The 24259-nt window shown below is 39.9% G+C and overlaps 1 protein-coding gene across 2 annotated transcripts in view; it reads left to right on the forward strand.

Moving 5' to 3' along the window:
* Positions 1-24259, forward strand: part of GLI3 (GLI family zinc finger 3) — a 306557-nt gene that overhangs the window by 5153 nt on the left and 277145 nt on the right. Inside the window, exon 2 of one of the 2 annotated variants that reach the window (XM_065938677.1) lies at positions 9031-9194. In XM_065938677.1, the coding sequence (XP_065794749.1) occupies positions 9071-9194 (124 nt within the window). In that variant the 5' untranslated portion in view covers positions 9031-9070. Of the gene's footprint in view, positions 1-9030; positions 9195-24259 lie in introns of those variants that run through there. The other variant, XM_065938678.1, reaches the window with a different exon arrangement.

Consider the following 24259-nt stretch of genomic DNA (forward strand, 5'->3'; position numbering starts at 1 on the left):
GTAGAATTACTGCTCTGATTTCCGCTTGGCTGGGTTTGAGGTAAGTCCCCTCCCTACCTTCTAGCTGACTGTAATCCTTGCTTTCTTTTAAAGCTTCTTTCCAGAGATTTAGGGGAAAACTTTCTTAAGGGCCCTGTTGGCATCACACTGTGGTTTTGTTGTGGCATGCAGTGTACATATAAATTGTACCTGCAGTAAATTGGATTGATTGCTGGCCTCCAACAGCTAGTGGGCTTTTCTTTACTTTTTTTTTGGAAGGGAGGTGAGGTGATGTGTGTGTGTGTGAGACATAGGAGTATGTTTTAAACATCTGACTGTATATTTGGGTAATTTTTATGCTATAGAATGAAATTAAATAATAGGAGCTAAGTGTCATTTTATTTAAATCTGATTCTGGAAGTACCTTCAGAAGCCAGTGTGACATCCTATTTGTTAATTTTCTTGTGGAAATTTGCAGCTTTAGCTCCCTGGACTTTTGGGGGAGAATGGCGTAAAACACCTAAAAATACTCCAGAGTTGTATGTTACATGGGTTTTTACAAAAAGAGACTGAAAACTCACAATTCAGATTAAAACTAACTCTCCAATTGCTGTAATGAAGGAATGAGGCAGTGAAACCATATTCTCGATTTCATCTTGTGATATTTTGGAAAAGAATAATTCAGTCTCAAGAGACTTTTTTTTGAATGAAGCCTAAATGAACTAAGATGTATGGAACCCTGAATGGAGCATGGACCAGGCCATGCCACTTCAGGACAACATCTGTTGTTTGAAATGTGAGGTTCCAATGAAATTCCACACCAGGGCTTTTCATTGGGAGGGTGCATCATTTGGTATAGTTTGCATTGGCAGTTCTGTATATGATTGGTGGGCAGGAGGTGAAAAATAAAGACAGCTGAAGAATTCTGTAAAGTTTATAGGCTGAGTCGATCAGGAATAATTCAGAAATTATTACTGAATAAACTGTGATTTACAGATTCTTAAATTTTGAAAAAACTGTGCTTTTTACATTGTAATTGAGATTCAAGAATCTGTACTTTAAAAATCAGGAGGATAAAGTACAGTGAAAAAATAAGTACCAGACTGAAAAAATAAGTACCTTTGGGGTATCTCCAGCTGATTTTAACACCCAGGAGGTATTAGTCCCATATTTGTGATGGTTTAAAGGTAAATTCTTATTCATAGAACATGTACTCTATCCCCTTAAGCTTGATTGTCAAGGCACACTTAATTCTAGGAACCAAAAGTTATAAAAGTTCTCTTAGAGTGATTTTAAAATTAGCATTTTTTTCCTTCTGAAAATATTTGAAGACTTTTAATTCCTGTAAACTTTAGAGAAGTGAGACAAGGGGCATCTTTGATCAGTTATGATGTTTTTTTGTGACATATGTAGGTTTAAGGGAAATAACAGTTTTCATGAGCTTAGCTGATCTATAGACTGATAACTGACTTATAGATCTCCTTTTCTGTCTGAAGCTTGTCTGTCTGCAGCAAACCCACAGAAAATGGGGGCGTCAGCTCATTCCTTAATGGCACCTGCTATGCAGGGCACTCCCTGCAAACCTAAACCAAAGTACACTGGCCTGATGTTTCAAAGTTTTTGCAAAACTCAGAAACAGTTAACTAACAAATATTAAATAGAGACCTCTATCCTTCAGATGTTTCTCATAAAGTCCTCCTGAGAAAGTTAGATTAGCTGATGGTCTTAAAGAAGTACGCAGAGCAGAAAAGGAAAACCGGCACACAAAACGTCATTTGTGATTTTAATGCTAGTAGCAATGATGACTTCATGTCAAGTAAGATTTTCAGTAGTTGAAGTTAAATATATGACTTTTTAAAAAGTTGAGATGTAGTTAAGCTGCTGAAATCAAACTCACTTAATCCATAGACAAGCAATTATTTTCCCTTAGAGTAATTCCATTTCCTTTTCAAGTAATTCTGTTTGGGTAGGCCTATCATGGATACTGCTTATCTGAGATGAGGAGCTTCAGAAACTGGGAAAGAAAGATCTGAAAAAAATAGGTAGCAGATTTGGGGGACCCCTTAGGCTACCAAAGACCATTTTTGGTGACTTGAACAGAGAGGAGTTATTTGCAGTTAAGGCTTTTGGTTTTCCTAATTATGGGGGAATACAATCACATGTAAATGTAAAATAATTGCACATTTAAAAATATTATAGTTAAAAATTCATGAAGATTTCATTAAGAACTTATGAAGTTGAGCTTGCAGGAAAGAAAGGCATTACAGACAGGGAAGGGAGAGGAAGCTGTAGGAATCTTGGGAAATCTTGGTGTGTTACAGAGGTTATGCATATCTAATTGATTTTAAGTTCAGAAAGATATGTTGAGTGTCAGGAAGCATCAACCATATTACAAACCTATAAGAGATTTTCTATAATGCATGATTACATGAAACCCACTGACATGTTTCAAATTCCCTGAATTTTGCTCATGGAAACTCATGCTATTTCTCACTTACAGAATTGCTCTAAAGTTAAAATTGCTATTAGTTTGTGCTTTTTGATTTTTTAAAAATAAGTTTTCCTAGAGCAGCCATTTTCTTTAGGAACTGAATTTGAATGCTGCAGGAAGGTATAACCATTTAATAGAATATTTTACCTAAATGGTTGTTCCAAGACTAGCATCTTGAAGAAGCCACTAATCTGCTAGTAAATAATACAGGTGGGAGAAATGTCACTTTTCAGTGATGTGCTGGAAGCTCCTTAGAAATCCTTACACAGGCTCCTTCTGGATTTTTGAAACATTATCATATTAGGAAGATCATTCAGCTTAATAAACCTATGAACAGGTGTAAGTAAAGATACTTTCTCTGGAAGAAAGCTTTATTCCTCTTCAGCAAGAGCTCCCTGAGTTGCAGGGAATAATTTCTCACTGAAGGCCTAATCCGCCATACTGTTCAAAGCACCCTCTCCTAGAATGCCTTCTTCCTGCCTAGGCAGTAACTGATCAGAAACTGATCAGGTTGCCACTAATCAGGCTTTTAACTTGTTTTAAATCTTTAAATGCATCAAGAAAAAAAAAAAATCCCAAATTCAGGACACTGAAAAATAAACCAGCTGGATTAGGGAAATGGATGAAGTAGTCTGCTGTTCACAAAGGATGCATTATTAGTTTAGAATTACTGTCTCATTTCACCTTCGATTAGAAAGTCATTTTATACAGTTCAAACATCATTTCAAATGTTGATTTTAGCACTGGTGCTTCGTTGTTTTTTTTTTTTTTAAACATTTTAAGAACTTAACCCATTCAGAGAATCCTGTTTGTGTGTGCATCCCAGGGCTCACTGCAGAGATCTGCAAGGGGAAAGGCTGAATGGTGATTTTTCATGCTCTCCATTTATTATATAAAGCTTCGTGGTTAAAGGTCGGAACTCCACTGAGGGCTCTCACACAGAAAGCCCATGAGATAGGTCTGCCCCTTCACCACTCACACACCTAATCGGTGTAGGGCAGCTGATGAAGGAACACGTTTGGAACCGGGCTAAGAGCCTCTGAAGCAAGTTAGAAGTTTGGTTATGTGAAGCACCCAGCCAGTGCGGTTTCTTGAAGAGGTCAAGTGTCCCCCAGTCCTCTAATGTAGAGCGACACACAGGGTATTGCATTGCCAAGTGCCCAGAAAGTTGCATCTCCCCGAATTCAGACGGTGAAACAGCCACGTGAATGCACTCAGGGCCGCCGCCGCCCACTGTCTGCTGGGGATACTGCCGGACCAGTTGTGCGGAGTTTTCCAGTGCTCGCGAGTCCTCCCCGGGAGCGGGTGACCCGGGTGATGCAGTGAGGAGGGCCGCTCCTCTGGCTGCGGAGGCCCTGCGGGCTTCTGATCGTCCCACCCTGGTCTGCCCTTTCGCTGGGGCGACGCTTCTGGAAGGCGGATCGGAGTGGAGCCGGCCTATTTCAAGGAGCCAGCGCTGCGCGGCGGGGCCTTACCGCGCTGGGGAGGGAACTTACGGCGAGGCGGGCGCCCCGAGGCCGCGGCGGCAAGAACTGACGGCTGGGGCCCGAGGACGCGGACCCTCAAACCGTGCAGGGAACCGAAGGGAAGCCAGTGTGGAAGCGCAGGATGCAAGCGCGCCCAGGCGGCACAGACCACAACCCACTGCTTACTGGGAAAAAAAAAAAAAAGTATATATATAATGCAAAATGACAACATCTTTGCAAAGATGAAAGTTTCTTTCTTACTAGCTCCAAGTGGCCACTCTAAGGGAGGACCACCCTTGCGGCTTGGTGCGGTGGGGGATGTGCTATTTCCAATGCAGACACCCCTCTCCATTCTCCAAATTGGTGCATGTTGCGGCTTTTCTTTGGCCGCCTTTCCTGTGAAGATGTGCAGATGTGCACTGCAGCATCACATGGTCAGTGACTCCAGGACACGGTGTCTTCTTTTGCTGCAAGTTAAGATTTATAATTTAGAAAGGAAAGACCCACCTCTGGGCAGGTTGCTAGTAACAAAGGGATTAGTTTAAAAGAGGGTCCGGAATGAGTTGTGCCCTGGGTTTAGGCCTTAGGGAAATTACAAAAGGATCAGGGACAGTTAGTTGAATGGGGAAAAGCCAGGACTGTTTGTTTTCAAGAAGGCATTTTCATTCCTTCATTTACCTATGAAACTTCAAGCTTTAGCAGGCCTATTAGAGCAGTTTTTCTTCATTCTTTTTTTTTTTTTTTTTTTTTTAAATATACCCAAGCTCCTAGGACTCCAAACATCAGCTACAGATAGTTTTTCTTTCCTTCTCTCTTTTTTCTTTTCCTAAGCATAAAGAGTCAAGGGGCATGCCAGCAAATCTTGTGTATACTGTTGCAGTGGTGAAAAGGATTGAAGGAGAACAGTTTGACTTTATAAGAAAAGGAATTGGGTCTAAAAGTCGCATTTCATTCACATCTAAAAACCAGTGGTATGTTTTCCTCAGAGAAAAGTCTTTGAAGTGAAGCAGAACTGAAGTTTTCCTTCAGAGTTATGTTCTAAATAAATTCTACTTTATTATTTAAGAAATGCCAAGTTTTAAAAGGAGTCCTATCGGCTACTGCCCTAGTTGTGTGTATTTTAAGATTCCATCAGGAGTTTTTACTGGTCACTTCTGTGCCTCATGCTTTGCTTTATCTATCTCAGGACTGAGGGCTGAGTTTTCCAACTCGGCTGAACATCCTATGAAAAAATTGCCGCCACAGCTAGAAGCAGACCCTTTTCTCTCACTAACTCTTTAGGCAGAGTTTTGATGAGGTGTGAGAGTCTCGAATGTGAAAACTTTCTCCTTTGTAACTGACAGAGACAAAATTGGGATTTTTATCAGTAAAAGAAGCTGATATAATTTATAGGGAGATACAGGAAGCAGATGTCTGCCTTGGCAAGTTGCCATTTTTATAGCCCTATTGCAAGCATAAACCACACTTTTAAATAATTAGTTACTAACTAATGAGATCCAAAAATAAGTTGTCAAAATAGAAGAAGGGGGTAGACTTTCCAGTGACCAAGGGCCTATTTCTAAAAAAAATCCGTTTTGAACAGGAGGATGGGGGAGAAATTAGTATTCTCCAAGACCATTAATTAGTGTGATTTCAATCAGAGCCTGGGGCTTTACCTCTTCTTGGGAGCCTCTCTCTGGTGATGAGTATTTGGAGGGTTTTTATTGCTTTGTTAAAATGAAGTCCTTTGCTTGGGGGAAAACCAACAACTCCACAAAAACCAAGTTTGTCAAGGAGCTTTTGGTGACTCCTCTCCTCACTACTATTAATTAGTTTCCTCTCCTAAGGAAGAGACAGACTGAATTCCTACCAAGAATCCCATCTCTTCTTATTTATTTATTTATTTTTCCTATTCCATTAGCTGATTTCTGTGTCTGGTATTAATAAACTCCATCCAGATTGCACTGATGAAACTATGTGTGTTTCGAGGGAAATAGTTATAATAAGTGCCTCTTTATCCAAAATGGTTGAAAATGGAGTGTTTTGATTGATTAAATATTCCTGTTAAAGTTTTTGTATAATTTTCCGGTTTACAAAGAAACACGGGCTACAAAAGAAAAGATATGTAGCTAAGTCAATGGCAATTAAGATTGAAGACTGATGAACTGAGTCACAGGATCATTGTTGGACTGTGTATTTACATAGTAAACGCTCTGGCAGGTGTGAGGTGCTGAGGAGACAGCCAGGGGCTTGTCCTCGTAGAGTTTAGGGTCTAGAGGAGAAGACAGACATTCAGCAAAGATTCCAGACAGATGCAGAGTTGATTAGGATGGTGGTTGGGATGGACTGTTGGAATTCAGCACTTCATTCTTTAGTTCATCCAGTCTGCAAAGATTTCAGTGAGGACCTACAGCATTGAGTACAGAGTGGTGAACAAAAACATGTCTGCAAGTTCAGTGATCTTGATAATCACCATTGCTGTTTGAAATAGAGGTTCAGGGGCCACCTCCAAGCATCAGGGGTTAGGCTGGCAACTCTGAATGTTTCACTGAAACAAACAAGGCTGATTCAGATGGCGCTTGTACTACCCTGAGAAACAGTGCTGTGGATGAGGTTGAATGGTTCTAATTGCATGCTTTAAACATGATATTTAAATCAATTTAGATCCCTTCTTGGCCTTTCGGCTAAGATCAAGTATAAATCAATTTGGGGGGAGCATTCAAACAATTTAAAGAATTATTCTGGGTTTGGTAGAGCTGGAAGGGATGGTTGATAATTTCTCTTTCAAGGGTTCTTGATCTGGGTTGGAGGGCCTGTGATCCCTTGAAAATCAAATGGACAGTTTTTTTGTGTGTTTAAGTCTATTGGGGACTTCCCTGGTGATCCAGTGGCTAAGACTCTGAGCTCCCAAAACAAGGGGCCAGGGTTAAGTCCCTTATCAGGGAACTAGATCCCACATGCCACAACTAAGACCTGGTGCAGCCAAATAAATAAATAAAAATAAATATTAAATGTCTTTTATTAAAAAATGGATATTCTGGCGGGGGGCGGGGAGGATCTATAAGTTTTAACATCTTAAAGAAGATTGGACACCCCACTGCCCCCAAGGTTAAGTCTCTCTGTGTGACACTTTCTTGTGACAGAGAAGGAAACTGAAAGTGAAAGGTGCTCAGTTGTGTCCGACTCTTTGCGACGCCATGGGCTATACAGTCCCTGGAATTCTCCAGGCCAGAATACTGGAGTGGGTAGCCGTTCCCTTCTCCAGGGGATCTTCCCAATCCAGGGATCGAACCAGGTCTCCTACACTGCAGGTGGTTCCTTTACCAGCTGAGCCACAAGGAAACTGAGGTGTCGGACAACTCCAGGGGGCATCAGTAAGGCCCTCCCCATTGACTTGTGCACCATGGCAACCTTCAGAAAAGAAGGCCTACAGTCATTCACTGTTGTGATCTGTTGGGCTCTTTGAGTAATGTTTCTGAATTTGGAGTGGATCTTATAATTGATATGTAAATTTAACCTAGGGTGTCTTTTTGTCTTTTTTATTCTAGAAAAGCTGTTCTTAAATAACTTGTGTGCTTTTCAGTGAATGCCAGTGGATAATCAAGGAGAAGATGTAGAAATTACTGGAAGAGCTGTTGCTCCAGGGCCACGAGGCCTGTGGGCCTTCAGCTTTTCTAGTTAGTTATTCTGGGTTTCTTCTACTATAAAGAAAGCATTTTTGCAGTTCCCTTGCAAATGTGAGTTAAGGTTGACTAAGAATCCTCCATCTGTTTCTTTAAGACGTTTAGTCCATGACTGGGTTGCCTAGTTTATTTCACTAATCGTTTTGATGGAACACTGGTATCGGCTCAATGTAGAAAATAGGCAGATGACTCCATGGAAGAAATGCCCGCAATCTAGATAACTTAAGGGAAACATGGTAGAGAGGGGACTTGTCGTCTTTTCTTGTATTCTTTGTTGTTGTGGATCATGACTGCAAAAGAGGAACATGAACCAAACAGAGTGAAAATTGATGAATGATGAGCTAGGGCGATTATCACATGAATGACACCAGTGAAAGACAGACTAACTGCCCTGCCTTTAGCTGAGTTTTAATATTTCTTAAGTGGTTCTAGCCTTTGCTACCCGTGATCTTTTGCCTTTTCCTTTAGGTTCCAGAGTGTGTTGTTCTGTCATCTTTGACGTTATAAAAACGTAACTTCAGAATGGAAAAACGTAATTTCAGAATGGAAATGTTCTGCTATTTAGAGAAAGCTTCAAGAATATGGTTTTCCTGAATGAATTAGGCTTAAGAGGTGTATTGCAGTTCACATATCTTAGTGAGGAAAGCAAAATCATTGACCAGAGTCCTCTGATTCAAAGCTTTGAGTTAGAATTGGATGGGAGAAACCATCGGTCACTCTTTTTTTCTTCTAAAAGATTTCTTTTTTAAATGTGTTCCATTTAAAAAATCTTTATTGAATTTGTTACATTGCTTCTCTCCCCCCCCTTTTTTTTTTTTTTTTGGCTTTTTGGCCATGAGGCATATAGTATCTTAGCTTCCCACCAGGGATCAAACCCACAGCCCCTGCATTGGAAGGTGAAAACTTAACCACTGGATGGCAGGGACGGCCTTGTCAGTCACTCTTTAAAACATCTAATTAATAACTAAAAGCTGTCCCTGGCTTAAAAAGTTGTCCTACTTCCCTTTCTTATAAAATTGGCCACCTTCTAATAAATGTCGGAGACATTTGGAGATGTGGCTTGAAGCAGTAATTTGACACTTGGGTTTCTTACCATAATCACAGCTGAAAATGGAGACACTTAGGCTGTTTAATAGGAAATGCCCAGTAGGATTTTGGGAGAAGTCCCACATTATGGACAAGTGCCTCTGTCCTTCTTTTGCACAAGTAGACAGAATTCAACTGGCTTGTTACTAGAACTTTTGAGGCCTTTTTGTAAGAAAACTTGTGGGGAAGGGACGTCCAGATTTCACATCGGCTGATGCTCTAGGCTGATGCCTAGGCTGATTTTGAATTGGCTGATGCTCCTCAGGTGACAGGTGAAGTGGCTTTTGGGATTTCTTTTTTCCTCCATCTTATTTGAGGTTGATGGTGCTGTTGTGGATTTTTTCAGGGATTCCTGGTTGCCAGAGCTGAAGGAATGAGAAGGCGTCATGGAGGCCCAGTCCCAGAGCTCGACGACCACTGAGAAAAAGAAAGTGGAGAATTCCATAGTGAAATGCCCCACTCGGCCAGATGTCAGCGAGAAAGCCGTGGCCTCCAGCACCACTTCCAATGGTGAGCGGCCACGGGGATTCCCTGCAGCCAAGCCTGCAGTCCTGTTCTGTGCTTGGCATTCCTCGTGAACTGAGTGTTGCACCTGGACCTGTGTTTGTCCTCTGAGAGGCTGAAGAGCATAAATGGAGGTGGTGGGGGGAGGGGCTTGGGATGGGCAAGCTTTCGGCATCTCTATTTTGGCAGTGAAACTATATGTTTTCTTCCAAATTTTCTAATTTGAGATGTAAATGTGATAGGTTATTTATTATAGGAAGTTCCTGTTTTGGCATTTTGGAAATCATCTTGATGAGTCTGGCAGGACTTCAGAACACTTTGCATTTCACATCGGAAGTCTCCACTCATCAGGATAATTAGTGATTAGTCATTAAAAAAGACACAAGCGCTGTCTTGTCCAAGTTAGTGAGAGGGTCGCCTGCCAACCCCCCAAACCCTAAGGAGTCCACTCTAAAAGATTTTAAAAGCTGTTAATGGTTGACCCTTCAGTAGTGGTTGAAGGTTGAACCTCATCTAGTTTCTGAGATGCAGGGTAATGTCCTTAATTTGCGTTCAGAGATAACAGAGAGCCACTGTTTCTCTGTGCTTTATGTTTTAATATTTTAAGCATAGTGCTGAGAGGCATTTCAATTTAAGCATGGAGCCTTGAAAATAAATTCCAGACCCCACCTCTGGTAAAAACAGACTGAATAAGTTAATGGTAACCTTTGCTTCCCGTCCTTGCTTTTCATCCCTGCTTTAAGACCATCAGCTCCTTAGCTTTCTGTAGATTTCATAGCCACCCTTGGCCTTCATGAATTGCACTCTGCCTTGCCATGTGTCCTTGGAAAGGATAGGCTGGCCCGCTCTCAGTCCTGGACACTGCCTACCTGGGTAAATGAATTTGGATCTGCTGAGCCAACCTGCTCGCTCCCTCCCTCCCTGTGGGTTTGTGTTTTATTTACTCCAAGAAAGGTTTGACTAGGTTGATGTCTAACTTTTTACATGCAATCAAATGGGAGGGTCAGAATCTGCTTTGGAAGGTCACAGCCTCGAACCGTAGGCTATAAGTGCAGACATCCAGTAAAAAAACTGCACCTTCCAGTCTGATCTGTGACACCGTCTGGTTCTGCTTTCTGTGCCTACGAGTTGCTCACCTGTCCCCCTTCCCCAGTGTCAGCAGTGCGCACTGCCGGCTTGGGTGGGCGAAGGGAGAGGCTGGTGATAAACCCACTGGCTAATGAGTCCCATTTTGCCTTGATCTATAGGGAGATCTATTTATATCTGAGTTAAAATAATGAATTTACTTTACATACATAAGAAAATAGGTCCCTATTTCTCCCTTGATTCGTGGTCTTTCAAGTCAAGACAAGAGCTTATTTTAATGGAGTCAACTTTTTGCGTTATTCCTCCAGTGGAATTATAGAAGTCATATTTTCTCCCTAAAAAAGCACCCCGTGGCCCTTGCTTCTTTTCTCTGGAATTTATAAAAATTAGACATGTTTATTATTTGAGACAGAGTCAGTCTATGCCGTGCAGGTGATTTGGGAATTTTAATAGGAATTTTTTAGTGGTGTGTGTGAATGAGCGAGCCTGTGTGTAAGTGTGTGTGTGAGAACAGGGGAGGCGTGTAAGTAGGTAGAAGCTGGTGCTGCACCCCGTGGAGTCTCCATAAGCCACAGCAACCTAGCCTTGGTGAAGGTGCTGCCAACTTGGCCACTCTGGCACCAGAATGCATGCTGGGCAGGTTTTTGGTGCTGCCGCATTTGTCTTGAGCCACTCTGATCATGAGTTGTCCCCATTAACTTCCTTCGGGTGCCCGGGAACGGTGCTAACCTAATCAGCCCCTGGCAGCCAGGAAGCCCCTGGGGAACAGTAGCCAGGGAAGGAGTAGTCACAGTTTATAAAAGTTAGTCCTTGAGTCCCAGATAACCACAGAACTGACTGAATCTGAATTCCATGGGTTTTCCACCCTGATCAGGCTGGATTCTCGAAGCATCCTCTAAGTGGGTGTAAAGCATCCTATTTGGGGGCAAAAGCTCATTAGTCAGGTTTGCAGGGCTCCTGCCTGAATGATAGCCTTCCTAGATACCCTGTGAGTGCTGACCATTTTTTCCAACGTTCTATTTCTTGTAAGGGGTTTACTCCTTTTTATTTTGGGATAGCATAAAGAGCTGATCAAATAAAGGGAAATGGAGGTGGTGTTTGTAAACATCAGTGGCAGTCCTGCTGGAAGGCTCCCGGGAAACCAGCAAATAAGTTTAAAGAAAAGAAAAAGTAAAATGGAGGAAAATGAACTTCTTTCCTTGTGTTGGCTTTCCATAAGCAAAACAAATAATGGTAATGATTTTTTAATATAAATTTCTCTGCAGGAGGCATCTAACTATCTAACTAGTTCAGAGCCTCTTTATGGCACTAGGATCGTGCTCACGGGGTGGAATGGCCCGGCTTCTTTGTTCTGCCAGCTTCTACCTGGTGGCATGTTGCCCTTTGCTCTCAGTTGTGGTCACACAGCTAGTCTGCAGGCTTTGGTCTGGGTTTGATTTGGGTTTTAGAGTTAGTGGGAGGTGGGCTTTTAAAGGTTGGCACACTGTCATTGCCATGGTCATTCATCTATTTGTCAGTTCTGTCTTTTCTCTGAAACATTTCAGAAGTGGCTGGATACCTTCACTGAGTCTGTTCACAAAAAGGCTATGAAAATTACTTAGATCCTACTACATGTAGCACCAATTGCTACTGTCTCCATGGGGTTCTTAGCCTTTCCTTACAAAGCTGTGAAATTTAAGAGATTTGTAAATGAGCAATTAAAATAAGTTCCATACCAAGATATATTATGGACATAACCTGTGTATTTTCTCTCTCCCATCCACAATTTCAAGAGTAAAAGAAAACAAACAAAAACTTTTTGTTATTGGCGCTGTGTTGGGTTGACTTAATTAACTTTTCCAGCCATTATGTGCTGCAATTTGTTCCTGATTGTGGAGCCTTCCAGCCAAACCACGCACATTCCTCTGCATGTCCTTACAGATTTGTTTTCTTACTTTTCCCAGTTGAGTATCTACTTCTAGAATAACAAGTCATACGTTTTGTGTAAACGTACACATACACACAACAAAAATCTATGGTTCAGAAACCTGAAGCAACATTTTAAGGAAGGATTTGTCTCAACATTGAACTTGAAAATAGCACAAGTGAAAAGCTGTTTTGTAATTTATGTGGAGCCAGATTGATTTTTGTAACATTTAAGGACCTATATCAACATATGAAGCATTCATTACACTTATTCAGGAACCACAGTGTATGTTTCATGTGCTATAGTTTGATTTTAAGCTTTAGTGTTATCTATTAAGCGTAAATGATGAGAGGACATTTAGTTTTCTGAATATTTGTTCAGTGCAGTTGACATGTAAAAGATCATTTTTGTCATTCAGGATGGTGTCTTTCACATATAAAGTGTGCATTCAGATATTAGTTGTCATTGTTTACTTAAAAACCTCTAAATCTGTTAATATGCTAGTGCCTTAAATGAAATGCCTTAATGATCTGTTTTGTTTTTTTGGAATGAATTCATTAGTTTCCAAGCTGCATGCTATATTTTGTAAATAACAAACTTTTTTTTTTTTTTTAATCTAGATGTCCCAATGTATTAAACATTTTCATTGTCCTGTTAAATTTCCTTCGATGACTTGCAAACACTGACTTTTCAGTGTGAGGTGTTTTGTCTCATTTTTGGTCTATGATTTTTTTTTTTTTAAAGAGGTAATCTGATATTTCTCATTAACCTACTACTCTGCTTTAAAAAAGAAAGTAATAATAAACGTATGTAGGTCCTGGTCTTGGGGATCTTTTATCTGATCTGATAGTTTTTGGGAACATACCTTAAAGTGATAGAAAGCAGAAAGTATTTTCTTAATGGTGATGCAATGTGAAACCAAAGCTGATAGATTAATAAGGGAGAGGAAGTTCCCTGTTCTCTTTGATTATTTAAAAAAGAAGTGCTTGGTTCTCCTCTGCTTAAAAAAAAAAATTTTTTGAGGTTTCTAAGGGGAAAGTGTTGTGGTCGGCAAATATGTAGGAGATGCTTTTTTTAAAAAAATTTTAACTTTTGATTGCTTCCTGACCTTGTGATTTTCTTTCAAACTGTCCAGTAACTCTTATGAGTATTAATTGGAATATCTGTTGGTCTCCTTGCTGGGAATAAAATAGCTCAGAATTTTGTTGAGAGCTTGGACTTTGTCAGCCACTCACCACCAGGATCTCTTGTCTCTTTGACCTTTTTTATGGTAAGAGTTTATAGACCTAATTCTGCTCAGAAATGGGTGGACGGTTCACACCAAAAAGCCAGTAGATTGTGAGTTTTAGGTTGCCTGTCCCTTTAGATGTTCAATCCCTTTTTTCTTGGCCACATCCCATTTCCTAGCACATGACTGATGGACAGATGGACGGAAAGGACTTTCAGATAACACGGTTTCACATTGTGGGATGTTGGATAGGAATACCCCAGTGTTTGGGCTGAAAGTTTGAGCTGAGTTTTTACACCAAGGACTAGCTTGGTGAATGTGTGCAAATTCATTTCTCAAAGTGTCGGTTTCCTCATCTGTTTAGCAAGATACTAATTAGACCCACTTCACAGGATCTTTAGGATTAAACGAAGCAGTGCCTGTACATAGTAAGAGCTTAGCAAACATTAGTCAGCTTTACGGGAATGGATTAAATGTTATGAATCCAAAACAAAAAAGATCATGCTTTTTTAAAAATGCACATAGATTTTGAAATTAATGGAAAAATGATTGGCAAAAGTAATTTTGAATTTGCTGAACTCTGTCTGAAAAATAGTTCAAGATGCTTCACAAATCCTCAAAGTGACCAAGTTTACACATCTTAAGGAAGGATGGATTTAAAAAAAAAACACCACAAAAATCTGTGTAACTTCCTTCTGAATGCCTTCTTAAGCTAGAAAATGGGAAGGATAATTTTGAGAAAACTTATTTTGATTTAACTTTGAAAACTAACATTGCTTTTTTATATTGTCTTAATATTAGAAACAACATACAGTGCATCTGCTTTCTTGATTCCTTTTTAGGGGTAAACTGTTTCCTTTCAGGTTAGTGGTACCCATTTATAGAGTAGTTTGTGCTGCATTAAATTTTATGCTTGTTCAAAGAGTTTTCATGTTTTTAAACCAACTAACTCAAGACGAATAATCTGATTCTCATAAGAGCCCTGACATCCCTTGAGCTCTCAGGAACTCATGTGTTCCTAAACCTGGCAACCTCTGTCTTCTTATTTTGGCAGTGTATCGCCTTTCCTGCAGCCACCCAGGCTTGAAACCGCACCATCACCTTTGACCCCTCCCTCCCTCTGGCTTCCCGTGTCCTACCAGTTTTGAGGTCCTGGTAGATTTTCCTCTGTAATTATTCACCCATGTGTCCCTTCAGGCCACCCTACCGCACAATACTATTTCAAACCTCACTACCTCATGCGTAGACAATTAAAGTAACCTCTCCAATCGCTCTGCCCTGATTCATGGAGTTGCTCCTGCCCAATTAATCTTTTAATGCTATACCCGAACTCTAGAACCATCAGTGATTCCCAGCTACTTGTAAAATAAAGCTCAAAACCCTTTGCCTGATATTGTGAGATAATCTTCCAAAATCTGACCTCATTCTGCCTCTCCACTCTGCTTTTCTATTTCTAACCTGTGATTTATCCAAATTGAAGGGCTTCTCTTCATTCGTGTTGCTCCACCATAGAATGACCTTTATGCCCAACATCAGTGCATGTTTACCTTCTTCTCAAATGCAGCTCTGCGCTTCAGCTTTTTCTCTCTCCATGTAGTCTTGCGTCCTTTGGGGGAACTACCTAATAATGCTTGAATCGGAGGAGAGTATTTTATTTATTATTATTTTAATCAATAGACTGTATTTTAGAGAAGTTTTAGATTTACAGAAAAATAACTGATCAGCAAGTACAAAGAGTTCCTACATACGTGTGTCCCCAGTTTCCCGTGTTATTAACATTTTATAAGTGTCATAATGTTTGTTGCAGTTGATGAACTAATCTTGATACATGATGATTAGCTACAGTCCCTGGTTTCCATGAGGGCTCATTCCTTGTGTTGTGTGTCCTATGGGTTTTGACAAATGCATAATGCCATGTAGCTGCCATTATGGTATCCTGCAGACTAATTGCACTCCTGAAATTTCCCTGTGCCCCCTGTTTTTCAATCCCTCCCCTCTGCACTGTAATACATGAAACTTGTTGAGCACAGCACCTGGTTTGTCTTTTCTCTGCCCCCACCTCATCCTCCTTCAGTGTTTACAGGGCCCCAGCCTGCACAGTACACAGATCTGCTGGAACCTCCCTCGGCTCTGTGGGGCAGGGGGCATGTGTAGCCCAGCAGTGGGGTGGACGTCAGGGTTTCTTCCTGCCACTTTATTGCTGTGTGATCTTGGGCTAAGTGATTCACATCTCAGAGGCTGCCACGGTGAGTTCCCAGATACGGCAGCTATTATTAGTAATAGTAATACTTTTACTGTTAATAGTAATAATTCAGGGCAAAATCTGGAAGGATTTAATTCCCTGGCACTTTTCATCTCACACCTTTCAACACAGTATCATTTGTTGATAATCTGTGCTTGGGTAAGCTTTAACTTGATTGAGGCAGTTAGAGGGTGTTGGCTTACAGAAAATCCTTACAAGTGGTGGTCATCAGGATGGAGCTTAATAAACAAGGAGATGCTAGGAGCTGGGCTCAGGAAACAGTACGTCAAGTTATTGGTCTTAAAATTGGTACAAGTTGGATTTACTGAATCAAATTGGTGAGGCTATTCCTCATTCATAAACGTGCCTTCACATTATGGGGTAAAATCAGTAATTCTGTGCTGATGGGCTTCCCTGAGGGCAGAGCTGCTCTGTTCTCTTGTGTGGGGCTATTGGACTTCCCCTTCAAAAGGACAATTTCTCAGAGAAATCAGGAATAGACTCAATCCAATCTCGCTGCAGTTTTCCAGACTTGGGAGTAAAAAGAAGCCACAGCATTATGTGTTCTGCTTGTGGAAAGTTTCTGGGTTACCCTGATTACTTGTGACCCAGTGATGTGGGTATTTCACATTTTCAGAAATAAACTGATCAGAATCAACAACAGCAACCAAAGAGTGGAAACTCGGGGTCAAAATGGTGCTTGTGGGAGGGCAATGCCCCTCTGTGGAAGTATCTTGGTGGCTTTCAGCCAGGTACCGCTTTGAGCCCCTACTTGAGGGGAGGTCTCTGTTCCAGGAATGCTAAAATATGCCATCCTGAACATTGGGAACCCTGAGGGTCCCAGGCAGAGAAGGAGGGAGGGTGATGGTGAAAGCGAAAAGCTTCTCGTTACTGTGTTTACATGGAAATCTTGCCAAATCCACAATTTCTGTCTGTTTTTAAAACTTTACATACAGCACCACTTACTTTTTCTTTTGGGTGTACACTTCTGTGAGTTTTGACAAATCCATTAAGTCCTATAAATACTACCACAATCAACATGCACAACAGCCCCCTCCCCAAATTTGGGCAGATACTTGCTTTTAAGCTCAGTGTAGTAATAGTTACCTTATGAGTAACTGATAAGAAAAAGCATTAGAACTGTGTGAGTTGCTTGGTATTATGATTAAAAAAAAAAATCCATGAGTTTTTAAATCCTGTTAGTTATACTCACTGTTAGTTTTTTCCTTTTTGTCTAAATATTTCATATTAAATTAGTAGTAGAACTAAAATGTTCTTAAAAACTGCCCAAAACATATCATCTCATGCCTTTTTTGAGTGTCCCAGTCAACATATTGTTTTCTTTTAGGCCAGTTGAAAATACCATTTTATACTTAAAACTACAAGGCGGTCATATTAATGAGGGCTTTTTTTGTTGTTTTGCTCCCATGAATGAATTGCAGGAGAGGGTTAGAATCAGAACATTTAATGCCGCTCTAACCCAGAAGAAAAATATCCAAGGCTTTGTTAAGTCTTCTTCTTTCTTTCTTTTTTTGGTAACATCATTCTTTTCCCCTTTACTTTTACAGACAGAACTTCATCTTAGGTCGAAGAAATTTTTCTGTACAAGTTATTCCTACTCTGACTTAGGCTGCTGGTTTTTTCTTTCTTTTTTCTTCTTTTTTCACTCTTTTTTTCCCCTTTCTTTGACTCTTTCCTCTTCTTGGTCTCTTTCTTCCCCCCCACCCCCCGCCTTTAGTTGTAGAAAGTTGAGTTCCATCCCAATTATTAAATCTTAGGAGACCATTCCCACATGGTTCCGTAAATGGTAGCTTCGTCCTGCGTTCTTTCATCTCTTCCCCTGCTCTCTGGCTTGACAGTTGAAAAGGTCTGACTGTGCCATACAATGGCTTGATTGGTTTCTCTGGGGGAGACTTTTCCCTGCTTCATCATCCGCCAGGCAGGTGGACCAGAAAGTCTCTTGGTTCTTTTGTTGCCTCTCAAAGTCCGAGGTCTTTGACTGAATAAATCCGCCGTCATGGGATAATTTGCTAAAAGGAGCCTGAAAGATGTGAGAGAAAAGCCTCCCGACTTGGGTGCCGCATTAATGAAATCACAGAGCCTTGGAGTTTGCAATTGAAAAATCACCAGGAATGCAATGGGTGGAGACGGAGCTTCTTTTATTTCCCATAATAAACTTTTAGTTCTATCATTTAAAGCCTGCCTAGTGGCCCTTTGCTGGCCCACTGGCCTGAGCGTGGGTTTCTTTTTTTTTTTTGCATTTGTACCCATGTTTCAGGGGACAGCCCTGTCCGGCTGAAAGCCATTTGGGTGCTGTGTCTAGTTAGTCATTAGATTATTACTAGTGGATGGAAAGAATTCCATATGACAGGACTAAGGTTGAGTTAACACAGGACGAAAAGTAATTTACAGATAGGCTGTCCCCAGCCATCTTTGTAGCCCCTGATAAGGTTTCATTTCAGAATGGATAGGCGACATTTCCACTTACGGGCCCATTCTGCGACACCTGTGATAACAGCTTCTGGATCCTAATTGAAATTGGTTTCAAAATGGATTTTCACTTTTCTCTGTCTGTGGAAAATATTGAATGGACTCAGAGCTGCCACAGAGAACCCCGGACCTCGGAAAATGGAGCGGGAAGCTAGGATCATCTTTCATAACAGTGTCGATGATATGACAGTTTTGTTATCTGTCTTATTAATGAAATCATTGATCACCTGATGAGGGAGATAATAAACTACGTTTCCCCCCACAGTGTTGCCGAAGCTCAATTAGATTCGGATTACCAATAAGGAGGGGGGAAAAAACAAACAACAATGGCACTGAAGTCGTAAAGGTTGATGAAAAGTTTTCCTGCTCCAAGTGACCATTTCAGATCAACACATTCTGAGTGATTGCTGTCCAAGTATTTTGAAATCATAGAAGCCAGCGTCATAGTCGAAGACTTATCTTTTGGGTCAAGTCACCAGCATTTTTAGCAAAGACCTGTGAAGTGAGATTCAGAAGTAGAAAGGGCAGTTCTGAATTAAGCGTTTTGTAAGGGGGAAAATGGGGGGGACGGGGCAGGAAATCCCCAGATCCTCCGCGCACCCCTCCGATAGGGTGAAGGGATTTGGTTCTTACCCTGGGCAGGTTTACTGGGCAAGAAAGGCCTGGCTAGGAAAGTAGCTCATTGTCTCACTCTTAAAGCGTGCTGGGAATCCTAGTAAGATGGGAATTAGGTTTGGATTTAACGCGGCGGCTCTATTGTTTGGTGCTGGGCTGCCTTGGAATGTGCCCTCTTGTTCTTCTCCGAGGAGGGGAAGGGACACTGATGACTCTCATGTTTCACGGTGAATTGTATTCCTAGGTGTTCCTCCATTCTCAGAGCCAGCAAGGATCAATCCAGTCCCCTCTGAGCTTGAAAGAGGAGCTGTGATCAAAGGCTCTAATGATGTCACTGATCTCTGGTGATTGATTAGGAGCAGAAGTTCTGGAGGTTTCTGCCTTTCCTTATCAATTCCAATTCATTAGTGGCTAACATTAGGGTAGCTAGCTCTTCATTTCTGCAAAATTACAGAAATGAATGATAGAGAAAGCATTGTATTTTTCTTCTGGATCTGTCTTTCTATGTCTGTTTTTAAAGTTTATTGGAACCATGGCTGCCTTTTACAAGTAACCTTCCCCTTTAAGTATACTGCAGAGAAATAAAGATCTCTATATTAATTGGGGTAAGTATTTGGGAATTCAAATTGGGACAGTATTTGAGAGTGAAAACAGTTCCTTGTTTCCAAAACAGTTTAGGCATATAGAGGTGATTACGTGTTAGGTCAACATTAAATATATTTAAATGTTTTATTACCTTAGGATTTGGGGGATTTTTTAAAGTTCTTTTAGTTATTTTTATGGAACTGTCTAACGTTTTCCTCTTGTCATTCAACAATGAAAACAAATGCATTTAATGTCAAGAGGTGACAAATCTTACAACTGGAGAAGATGCCACTTGAAAGAAATTCAGAAAGAGAAACGAGAGAGAACCTGAGAGATCTCATTGTGGAACTGCTCTTGACTGTACTGTAACTCTTGGCTTAGATCCACCTAGAGTAGGGATTTACTGCAAAAGCATTGGAAGAAATTCTGTGTTGAAGGCTCTGCAGTCCAAGAAGAAAAGTTGAATGGAAAATGGAGAAGGTGAATTTTTATTAAAGTGACTATTACCTTCTATGGTTTGCTGTTGGTTGTCAAGGACTATTGCCTCATGCTTGCTTATAGCTAATTCCTTTCATAGAAAAGTTCATTTTGAGAACTGCTTTCTGAGTAGGACTGATAAATGTGTTTATAGTCTAGGGTGAGTATCTAAAGAGACATGATCATGCAAATGAGCCTTTGGGAAAAGATGGTGAGGCAATTATGAATACTAAGCTTTAGTGGATGTCAAAGACTCCCCTTTCACAGAATTTTTTTTTTGTTCTATTGGCAGTAAGAAAAATAACCCCAGACTCTTGCCTATAACCAAAAAAACTTCTAGAAAGAATCAAACAATGGAATGGTTAAAATAATGGGACTTCAGGCAATGTAAACATTTTTTGGTAAAACAGGAATCTAATATTCAGCTGAAGATTTCTTCCAAGTATTTAGGAACTAGAAAACACACAGTGGTCCATTTCACATTATGTTTAAATCAAATCTGTCTTAAAAAAACTAATGTTTCTGGGCTTGTTTTCAAATCCTGGCAAGATTCAGAGCAGTAGAAAAGTTTCTTTCCTATAAATGTTGACAGCAGTTCCGGTGGAGGCTAACAATGTTTTATAAATAGAGTTTGCTTAGCAAAAACCATATGTACGCCTAGTGAAATAAGCTCACATTTATTTATGTTTTGATTTATAGAAAACATGTGCCCCTTGACAAAGCCTTTGGGCTCTTTTCCGCAATTAAAAGGAATCATGGTTGAGAAAAATAGCTACCTTCTTAATGGGAAACTTTTTCACATCAATTGAAAGCATTTTCTTTGATCAGTTTCACATAAATTGAGAATATTTTCATTCATCAGTTTGATCCCACAAATGGGCTGACTTGAAAAAAAAATGTTTATAAATATACACACACATGTATGTTGGTTGAATATTGGAGAATCGAAGATTTAAAAGGTTGGGTGATATGAAAATGGCAGTGTGCAGTTTTGTAGCGGGAAAATTTTAATTTTGCCTTTATTTTTAAATTTTTACTAATGTTTATTCTTGCTGTAACTAGTGTTGGTATAGCATGAGGTGGTCTCCTGTGTGGTTTGATTTGGGTTTTTTAGACTGAAGCCTGACGCAGGTCTTGTGTGTACCTGTTGCTTGGTCTTCATCTGGCTAATCTGAAAAGCATCTCTACCTTGATTCTCTTTCCAACAACAACAGATGATAAGGAAAAAGAGGGATAAGAAGGTGGTTTGCAAATCTCTCATCGTTTTTCTTTGAAGAAAAGACTTCAAAAGTCTTTGTTTTTTTTTCTTTTTAAGAAAAAAGAATATATAATTTAGTTTAAAAGATATGCCTTTTGCTTATTAAAAGTCTTTTTTTTTTTTTGAAGAAAAAGACTATATAATTTAGAATTTAGTTTAAAAGATGTGCCTTTTGCTTATTACTTTTTTACCAAGTTCAGGATGGGGAATGAGTTGATGAGAAGAAAAAAACCGTTTCTTACTTAAAGAAAGAAATGGTTATATCAACTGGGACCAGGCTACAAAATACTGTTCTGTTTCTAGTCTAGGTTAGATCAATGATTTTCATATTGTTGGGGTGGGCGGGGTGAAAAATAGGGGAAGAGTGTGGAGAAAGTCAGTGTTTCAATATAGAAGCTTCATAATATACATGAGTATACTAATGATGTAAGTATAAATCTTACATATAAGTGCTAATATAATTTAGTACCTTGTTTTAATTGGGGGAGTAGATTTTCCTTTTAGATACAATTGATAGATTATATATGCTTAAAAAAAAGTTGAATTAAAAATTTTCTAATTGAAATATCATTGATTTACAATGTTGTGTTTCTGGTGTATAGCAAAGTGATTCAATTATATCTATATATCAATATATACATATGTATGTATAAATATAATTTTTCAGATTTCTTTTGAATTAAAGGTTATTAAAAGATAATGAAAAAAATTCTCTGGGCTATACAGTAGCTCCTTGAGAGTTCAGTGTTTGTAGAAAATCTTTCTCATGAAGGTGGTGTCAGGGTCCCAAGCCCCCATGTAGTCGGGAATAAGTACCACTGTGTGTGATGGCTAATCTCTCAACACCAACATAGCATCTAAGAGTAATGAACTATCTTTTACAGCATGGGAGTTTCATTGGGAATACAGGAATCCTTGAAATTTATGCTTCAGAAAATGGGCCAACCTCCTGAAATTGCATTATGCAATGCTATGTGGGTGTGAGTCTATGACCCTTTTGTTAGAGATTCATGATCTAGGATTTTCCAGAGCCTCTGGTCTGCAGGTAGGTGTTGAACTCTAACTGTCTTCAAGGAAAATATTGATTAAATGATCAGAACTGCTCTTTGAAGAAATGATGGCCTATGAGAAGAGAGCCTCTCAGGGGTGAGGGATGATGAAAAAGAATATATTTCTTTCTCTTAAATAAAATGTGATGCTATAACCACATTTGTGACCTGGCTTACTTTATAGAGGCCTCCCATTAGGAAGTCAACTTCCACATCGCTTTATCATTTTAAACAAGGAACTTTAGTATATGATTTAAAGAGCTCCTCTCTAAGAACTCTGTCTCTGTGACATTCACCTAAGACTCCCTAAGAATTTATTAATAGAAGAATAAAAGTGACAGGAAACATGTCAGGTAGATGAGAGGAGCTTGAAAGGAATGAGTTAACGTAATCTAAGTTGAATAAGGGAAATCCGGTATTCTCTTTAAATTAATCTGTATAGATTACATTTGTGTCCATCTTGGGTTAAAAGTCACCGAAGATTTCTGTTTAGGCCAAAATGTGTGGTCACACAGTAAGTCAAAATAACACCAGGGATTTTGGAGGGTCATCTATAGGAGATCAGTTTCAGGTGCACGTGCAGGGAGATTTTTGTCCCATTTTGACTGAATTGCTGATAATTATAGGTAGTTGCCATAAAGCAATGGATCCTGTGAAATCTGAGATGTGTGTGTTCTGCCTTTAGACCTGGTATCATTCATTACCAACTGATTTCTTGCCCTCGTCTTCCTGAGAGGCTTCCTGGGAGAACTTGGGCATGGCTGGAAGGAACATTGACTCTCATGTGGGACTAACTCCTCCCAGACCACACTCCTCTTTTCAACCTCCCAGACATCCACAGAGAAGGCTCTGCATGGTTCTCTGTTTGGCATCTGGTTTGAAAATGTAGTTATATTTTATCATGGCCTCACTGAGAGCTTTTGCAAATTTCTTTGATGCTAGTTTAGTTGCTTTAAACTTTTTGGAGTGGGAAAAAAAAGAAACAAAACCAAGAGTACAATAAACTTTGATTACTAGACTCCTAAATACTGCATCTCTCAAGTAACTTATATTTGTCCTTATTCTTTGAGAATGGAATTTATAGGGGGAAGCTATTCAGATGCAGCCCAGGGAGGGGTGCAGAGTCAAAGCCAGAAGACACCACCCTTCACAGGATGCCTTGAGGAGATGCTGCACCCTCCAAGGAAGATGAGATGGTTTCTTATATGATAACTATTAAAATAATGCATTTTGGGGGGCAGTTGCCTGGCAATCCAGTGGTTAGGACTCCGTGTGCTGACTGCTGAGGCCCCGGGTTCAGTCCCTGGTCAGGGAACTGAGATCACACAAGCCATGTGTTCGTTAAGAGAAAAAGCAAAAGGCATTTTCCAAAACATTTCAGTAAAAATGAAACATTAAAGAGTATGAAGAATGAAGGACGTGCTCACCATAATCCAAGACCTTAGAACTACCCTTATTATTCTCCACTTTCCTCTCTCTTAAACTTTTTCTGTGTGTTTAGTTTTGTGTGTGTGTGTTTTTCTTTGGCCAACCTAGTTCCCAACCAGGGATCAAACCTGCATCCTCTGCAGTGGAAGTGCAGAGTCTTAACCACTGGATCATTCAGAAAGTCCCTGTGTTTAGTTTTATAAAAGGAATACCTGTTCATTGGGAAATAAAGAACAACATGGGTGTGTCTGGGAATCTCTCCACCGAGAGATTTCCTTGATTAACATTTCAGCATATTTTCAGTTTTTTTTCTCTCCATTTTCTATATCACATACTGCATGTTCAAGTAACCGTGTGCCAGAGGCATTTTTCCATGTCATGTGTTATCTTCCTCTAACCTGATTTTAATGGTGAGGTAATTTATCCAACCACTCCTCTATCCGGGGTCATTTATGTTCTTTTTTCTTTCACTTGTAAATAAGGATGTGATGAAAATCCTTAAAAAGTCTGTGTGCTTTGAATACCTCTTATCAAATTAAACAGAGTAACTTCTGTTTCCATCTGCTATTTGTGAGTGCTCACTTTCAGGAACACAATATGAGTGAAATATTTATTTTTTAAATTTAATTTTTAACTGGAGAATAATTACTTTTGGAATATTACTCAGCTATAAAAAGGAATGCGCGTTTGAATCAGTTCTGATGAGA

The sequence above is a fragment of the Muntiacus reevesi genome, chromosome 6, assembly GCF_963930625.1.
Source record: "Muntiacus reevesi chromosome 6, mMunRee1.1, whole genome shotgun sequence".
NCBI classification, from domain to species: Eukaryota; Metazoa; Chordata; class Mammalia; order Artiodactyla; family Cervidae; genus Muntiacus; species Muntiacus reevesi.